We start from the raw sequence: 8,480 nt of genomic DNA, 5'->3' as shown, positions 1-8,480 counted from the left end.
TAATTATTTTTAATAATTTGATAATAACAAAATGTAAACAAGATTTTTGAAGAAAAGAGAGAAAAAATTTCGAAAATTAGCGAAATTTAAATTAGTAATTTTTTTTGGAGGTTTCCCCCATTTACGGGGAACGAGGGAAATTTTTTCAATTTTTGAGGGTAATGTCTTCGACTAGATACGATTTGTGATCTTTTGACGTATCGTTGGAAGAAATCCGTTCGGTGAGAGCTGAGAAAAAGTGGTAACAGACACAAAAAAAAAACACATCATAGTAAAATTAATACCTTCTCAGCTTCGCATCGATGCTAAAAAGGTTTTTGTAGAGAAGAGAGGAGTCTAATTTACTTTCCCTTCTTTAATTCTGTGAAGATAATTATCCCTCTTAAGTTGTGATACTTCTATCACTTAGTCACTAGTCTCATTTTAGATTCAGATTAAACTTTATACTGCTTCTTTTATTATCATTATTATATTTTTTGTCAATAATTTACAATTTGATTTCAGCCACCTGATTATGACACCATATTTGACTATTCATTTTTACGAGTTGTCAGTACTATTAATAATGATATCAAATCATTGGTCTATGGGAAAAATCAAAAATTTATTAATCATTCGCAAATAAATCGATATGACATGAAGATGTTATCAATATCTTGTAAAGACGATTATGAGTGTAGACAAAAAAAAAAATCAAGCTTAAACAAATTAAAAAAAGAATTAGAGTCTTTAGAGTGTTTTCACATATTTTTATGTCTTCAAATTTTAGAAGTGTTCAAAAATGATATTTGGGCTAAAAATGAAAATCCAAAACACATTTTTAAAATAAATTATCAACATGTAAGTTGCTACACATCTAGAATGATTTCATTTTTTATTTATGGCAAATTTGTTGTTAATCCTTGTCAATATGATTTTGCAATGTGTATTTTTGATGTAACGAGACTTCAACAACAAAAAAAAGATACATTGGATGTCAGTCTAACACATTTAAGTAATTCTGCGTTACTATCTTCAATGAATGAATTTTGCGATAATTGTAAAAAAAATAATGAATTTTTAAAATTTATTATTTCATTCAAATGTAATACTCTCGAAGGAAAAAGTATACAATTTTTTATTCAAGAAAATGTCAAAAATTTTGTGAAGAATATATTTTTAATAACAAATATCCCTTGCGTAATAGAAATGACAAATATTTCTCATGATTTTATTTACAAAGGTAATTAATATGATGTAGTAATACTAATAAAATTGATTAAACAAACTAATATTCTCGTATGTTGATGAATAAAATTTAATGAATATAAAAATGTATAATATTACATATGACAATTTCTTATCTACTTATTTATGNTGAATAAAATTTAATGAATATAAAAATGTATAATATTACATTTGACAATTTCATATCTACTTATTTATGAGCTACAAAATTAGTGTCATATCCCTAAATACCAACCATGTGTTTAGGGATATGACACTAATTTTTTTTGGAAAATATTGAAAATTCAATAATTTTGTAATGAAAAAAAATATTAATTAATTAAAACGATCGACTTGATGCAATTTCATTATGACTTAGGAAATTAGTATAGTGAGAGGGTCACATCACACTTTCATATTAATTTTTGTTTATTAATATAATGTTATAATATAACATTTATTTTAATTATATGAATCTTTTTTCATCATAATGATCTCAAAATTTAAATGTTAACCGTTATATAATTCAATTTTACTTTAATTGACTCTTCATTTTTCGAAAAATGTAGCAGTTAGCAAAAAGGGAGTACCTATGGATAAAGAATATGAAAATAAGAAAAAAGATTTTCTACAAAGTTTAAAATTAATTAAATCTGATAATGATACACTAAGGATAAATTCAATATATTACGGTAATAGTGAATCGTTTCTAAAAGAACGCAAGAAACATCTATCAGCATTTCATTTTTATCGAGTGTGTAAATTTCAACAAACATCAAGCAAAGAAGCAATCTTGAGAATAGTAATGCGCATTCCGATTGAAAAATCTGAGATCTCTGAGGCTGAAAATACTATTTCGTAAGTAGTATTAAAAAATTATTATTAGTCTTTATAGTAATTTCAAATAGTTTTTGTACGAAAAGTACATTAGCTAACATTCTGATCATTGATGATATTGATGATATCATTCATATTACTAATTTTTCAGTACGCATTATAGAAATACTTTTAAATATGGCAAAATTAGTGAGCAAAAGGCAAAAGAACTTTTTGAAAAGAGAATGGGCATTCAGATTTTAGAATGTGGTGTATTTATTGATGAAAACTTAAATTTTTTATCAACTCGACCCGATGGTTTAATTGAAAAAGATGGTATTGTCGAAATAAAATGTCCTTTTAACGCTAAAGAAATGACCCCCGAAAATGCTATTAAACATAAAGTGATAAAATATGTGCATTACAACAAAAATGGAGATCTTTTACTAAAACGNTATGTGCATTACAACAAAAATGGAGATCTTTTAATAAAACGTACCAGTGAAATTTTTTATCAAATACAAGGAGAACTGCATATTACACAGAGACAGTATTGTTATTTAATTATTTGGACACCTAAAGGTATTAAAAGTCATTTCATTATTATATCAACATTACGTAGTAAACTTTTATCAGATATCTAAGACACCTCTAAATGGACAGATATTGCCAGGCGTTAGTGAAAATAAATTTAAAAAAAATTTGTTTCTGAGTTTTGCATTTTGTTTTTATAAAAAGTATAAATAAATTAAATTTAATAAAAAGTTTCTTGCAATATTCTCGTAAAAATAAATGGGTCATTCGAGTTTTTACGAATATTTATTATGAATAAAATTAGTATGTAGGGAACATATCTACTCAACCGGAACTCAGTGGAGTACACTGCTCTTTAATAAAAATTACATTGTCTGAACTTATACCAACAAAATATTGAAAATTTCTTTTCTCTATGTTTTATCAAAGAGGTACAATGAGACGCAATGATTTTAAAAATCATAATTTTAATATGACATAAGAAAATATATGATTTCAAATGTATTATTAGTTTTCAAAACCTAAGGGTTTTTAAGATCGACAATTAAAATAAACATTATATTTCATTTATTAAAAATAATTAAAACATATTTTCAGAAAAATTATGCATATGTTTAGCGGTAAACATTATCAGTTCTAAATTCGTGAATTTAGCGCTGATGATAGTAAAGTTGTTCTCAAAATATATATCAACGAATTTTTAGTAATTGTTGAGGCTTTTCAAGTTGAATATATTTTTTAGTTTTAGATTAATAATTGAAATTTATATTTAGTTTTAAAAATAATTTTTTTTTATTGTGCAAAAAATATATTTTTTTATATTAAAAATAAAATGCAATAAATTATAGTATTTTGGCTATGTTTGAAAAATGTACGTAAAGGTACACTAAAAATTGGTCGAACAAATACTCACTTTTTTTTTATTTAGACTTTTTTATTCAGAAAAATCATCAAATTATTATATTTAAACTCTACAGGGTGATTTTTTTATCATAACCCACTAAATTACTTACAGAATAATAATAATTTAAAAAATTTTTTTTATTACTATCTTTAGTTACACATTATTCTTGAATTATTAACTATGTAATACTTTTTAAGTTCATCCCTTATGCCTGGTAAGGGTGTCAACTTTGTTTTTTTAAATGGTAACACATATTTTTAATTTAATAAAATGTTTGAGTTTTTAATTCAATAATAAATGGCATTTGAATTTTTAATAAAACTTAATTTGTTTATTAGATATAAACATTTAAAGTTTCAAATTTTTGAGTTAATATATAGGTATAATACACAAGGGATTACAAATACAGGTAGCTAATTGATTTTTTATGACATCGATATTAGCAGGTACACAGCATTGTTATTATCAATGATAGTAAGGTACATTGTTGTGAGTTTATAAATACACTAACTGACAATACAAAAAGTATATCTATTGATAGTCATAATTGATAATAAACAATCCGTGAATGTGATAGCAATATCATAAAAAACTAATTAGCTACCTGTATTTGTAATCCCTTGTGTATTATACCTATATATTAACTCAAAAATTTGAAACTTTAAATGTTTATATCTAATAAACAAATTAAGTTTTAATAAAAATTCAAATGCCATTTGCTATTAAATTAAAAACTCAAACACTTTATTAAATTTAAAATATGTGTTCCCATTTAAAAAAACAAAGTTGACACCCTTATCAGGCATAAGGGATGAACTTAAAAACTATTACATAGTTAATAATTCAAGAATAATGTGTAACTAAAGATAATAATAAAAAAAAAATTTTTAATTACTATTATTCTGTAAGTAATTGAGTGGGTTATGATAAAAAAATCACCCTGTATATATTGTTTTCAATATTGATATATAAAAAAATCACATAATAAATCATTAAAACTATTTTTGATAATTTAGGTTTAGCTAAACTAACTATAATTTTTGATTACTGTGTGTCCGGCATTCCATTATCTTCGGAATATATTATGCTGTATTTGGAAATTGTATTTGTGTTCCTACTAATTTAATATCTATTGTCACCCGTGTAATAATTATCCCATTGACACTAGATTTGACAACAGTTGTTGTGGTCAAAAATTACTATATAATTTTCTCAAAAATCTATATAAAATTAAAAAAATATGTTTACTATAAAATGCTATTATTTTACTTTTTTAGGTATAGTCTATAGTAAAATTCTTCGAGATGACGATTTTTGGAACGATAATATGAAAAATAAACTAATTAACTTTTACGAAAACATTATGTTACCCGAAATAATAAATCCTCAAATCTTTAAAAATCTGAACATTGCGGACATTTAAAATTTAATTTAAAATATAATAAATCATTATACATTTATTTTTAAATAATATTAACAAATCAACAAATAATTGTAAAAATTTATTTAACTTTAATATATGAACAACTAAAGTAGTTAATTGATTTAAATTGAATAAAAGGGCATTTAAGTTCATCATTTTAATTTTCAAAAAATGCAGTTTAAATGATGTTATAATATAACATCTATTTGTTTTATATGAACATGTCGAGATTCGTGTTGATGGGGGAACCAGGAAATGTTGAAGAAATAAACCAACTCAAAAAGTAAAAATACAAAACTTGTTATCGATTAATCAAAATTTTATTTAAGTCATTCTTTACCTAATAGTAAAAAATAATTATACACGTGTGTTCATGATAAATAAATCACTCTGTATTTAATGAGTTTTATATTTTAAGGGTTGTGTTTAATTTCCAGTAGTATTAATCAAATTAATTAATTAGTTAATTAATTAAAATTTACGCTCAAACGGTCAAGAGTGTAGACATAAATAATTATTATATAATAAAAATGTTTAAATATGGTGATGAAATATCACAACATCGATGAATTATTATAATGGAATAATCTTTGAATAATGATCTGGCAGCGAACGGTCGCAGGGATGAGTAGGAATATGACAACTGACAATAATAATAATTAAAGTTAATAGATCTGCTTGTAGAAGCTCATCTGATGTATAGGAATGTAGGCAAGAATAGAAGGTAATAAAAGGCAAGAAATGGACACTGCTTATATCCTATTTGAAAGTATTATACACAGTTGTATAAGTTGTGAAAGTCGTGATATTTCTATGCAACTATTTAGTCATTTGAGTCACCTTACATAGTTTCTAATAATTATAATCAATAGAGACATGCAATTTAACCTTATAGCTTTTTATAGTGTATAAAGTATGTAATAAAAAATAAGTAGATAATAAATATCAATATGTATTACGTGTTGAAATTATTCTATCACCAAAAGTATTCAATCGGTGACAAAATGTATTAAAATGCCTAATGCGTAAGTTCAATGTATATCGGCATAGATTTGATATAAAGTTTTAACCACGAACAAATTTTTTAAATTTTATTTTAATGACTTTATATAGTCTGCGAAATGGTTTTGTGATCTCTAGTAATAGTCTTAAAAATTTTTTTTTGAATTTGAGCAAAACTTGCAAGTTTGAAATTGACATCATTAAATAGAAAACTTTATGAGAATTAAAAAATGATATTATTAAGATTAATATGCAGTCAATATATTTTACAATTACTATTAAGTCAATTATACAGTAAATTTATCAGAAAAATTCAATATTTGTTTGCATTTTTATCATAAAAATAAAAATAGGTCAATCGATAGCTAAGAAAATAAATGCTAGCCACAAAAAAATCATTTAGTAAAATAATTTTAATATGAATAAGAAATTTCTTCTCACGAGGAGAGACTACAGTGATAGGTCGTTGATCATTATTACTGTTATTGAATTTTAATAAGATAAAAATCAAAAGAACTTTGAATTTTTTTCTAACTTAAAAATAATTAAGAAAAAAATTCACTTCCACTGTAATTTAATGATTTGTTAGTGAGCAAGGCTGTGTTGGTGCATTAGTGCAGTAGTGTATAAATGTTCCTTCTAAAACACCTGATCACCTGATTGCCTAATCGAGTGTTTTGGTATTTTTCAAAATACCTCCTCTATTTAAATTAAAACTCGTTTTTTATTGGTTTATATTTTCGTAAACGTGTTTACGCGGTATAAAACATGTAAAATACACAAACATTTAACGTTTTTTTCAAGCTATTCTCGTTGCAGTCAGTTCAGGCAATCATATTGAATAGAGCTTCTTCTGAACCCACAAGTCCAAAAATACATCTACGATGTCATATAAAGAAGAAAAAGTACAAGCAGCAGCATACAGACAGATGAAATACAAATACGTATCCCTTACACCACCAGACAATTTTACATCAATTTCAAAGAACGTAAGTTTATTCAAATACTCTATTCGATGAAATAATCATTTCAAAAGCATTTTACAATTCAGAAAACTTGTTGATATTACAATCAATATTTAATAAAGATTGTAGAATTACTTTAACTAGTAAAAACACATTAAAGCTACAAATACTACAATTCAGTATTTATGAAACTATTGTTCAAAAATCAACATATTCTAAAATATCAAGTCAATCATAAATGGAGAAAATGGTAAATTATTTACTAAAACAAAAAATGGACACATCAAATCAAGAGTCCGTGAAAAAATTTATTCGTAAACAAGAAACATTTTCCAACTATGCAAATTCCAATAGCAATGAACCAGACTTTACAAATTCTGTATTGACAACAATAATATAAAAAGACTTATTTGATTTTTGACTATAAAAATTTTATTTTTATGGAATTAAATATCCCCCCAACTTATACAAAGCGTGGTGAGTGAATTTTTAATATACGTATACGGTATATTATGCAACTGCATTCATGGAAAACATAACAATATGGTACCAGGTAAAATCGTATCATAGGATCGTGTAAAACCGCCCTCGAAACATCGCCCGCAATGGCGAACAAAAATATATTCTTTATCACATGTATAAACAGGTCCACACATGATGGGACACCATCCCAATATACGAAGTACCGCCTCTAACCATACTCACAAAAATTTATCAAAACACGTGACGTAGATGTACAAGTGAAGTAATGTCGGATGGACATGATGACGTACGGGTGAACTAATGTCGCACAAGTGAACTAATGACGTTTAGAGGTAATAACGTAAAGGGGAACTGATGTCGTATAAAGACAACTTTCATTGAAAAAATACCAAAACACTGTATCATGTGATCAGGCGATCAGGTGTTTTAAAAGGAACATTTGTACACTATTTAAAATATCAACATAATAATTTCATACCGTAAATTATTTTAATAACCTTATTATTTTTGAACCCTCGAACCAAGTACCCCATAAAATATATTTATTAATTAGATAATTGACTCGTGCTCTACCTCATATAGCCCTTTCTTATAATAATATTATTTTTATACATCTTTATATTACAAACAATAACAAAACATTTGGATCAGAAATAACGCATATTCGTTATGATGTTTTACTCATTATTATACTTAGACGAATAGGGAAGTACGGGTGACAAATGACAAGTTATAATAAATATAGTTTAAAAAAACCCAGCACAGGGGGGTCGCGGCACAGTGGTGACGTGGCATAGTTGGATCAAGTATAATGATATCTGACAGTGATTAAAATCACTATAAAAAAAAAACGCTTCGATGCAAATCTTTAAATAGTGTTTAATTTTAAAAAATNTTAAAAAAATATACCAAATGAAAGGTAATGATATTATGCATCTATATACAAAATAATTATATTGATATATTTATTTTTGAAAAAGTTATGGCACTTTTAGATAAAAAAAATTGAAAAAATTTCGAAAATTAGCGATTTTTAAATTTGTAATTTTTTTGGAGGTTTCCCCCATTTACGGGGAACGAGGGAATTTTTTTCAATTTTTAAGGGTAATGTCTTCGACTAGATACGATTTGTGATCTTTTGACGTAT

The 8,480-nt window shown here is 25.3% G+C and overlaps 1 protein-coding gene across 1 annotated transcript; it reads left to right on the top strand.

The window, feature by feature from the left end:
* Positions 1-483: 483 nt before the first annotated feature.
* LOC126909462 (uncharacterized) lies at positions 484-5,313 on the top strand. The gene is made up of 5 exons (XM_050691885.1): positions 484-1,222; positions 1,776-2,064; positions 2,195-2,468; positions 2,511-2,604; positions 4,738-5,313. Exons 1-5 carry the CDS (start codon positions 637-639, stop codon positions 4,881-4,883), a joined length of 1,389 nt encoding a protein of 462 aa, XP_050547842.1. The 5' UTR covers positions 484-636; the 3' UTR covers positions 4,884-5,313.
* The last annotated feature ends 3,167 nt before the right edge of the window (positions 5,314-8,480 follow it).

The sequence above is a fragment of the Daktulosphaira vitifoliae genome, unplaced genomic scaffold (assembly GCF_025091365.1).
Source record: "Daktulosphaira vitifoliae isolate Bord-2020 unplaced genomic scaffold, ASM2509136v1 Scaffold_411, whole genome shotgun sequence".
NCBI classification, from domain to species: Eukaryota; Metazoa; Arthropoda; class Insecta; order Hemiptera; family Phylloxeridae; genus Daktulosphaira; species Daktulosphaira vitifoliae.
Note: the sequence above shows the minus strand (reverse complement) of the source record. Positions and strands in the feature narration are given on the sequence as shown.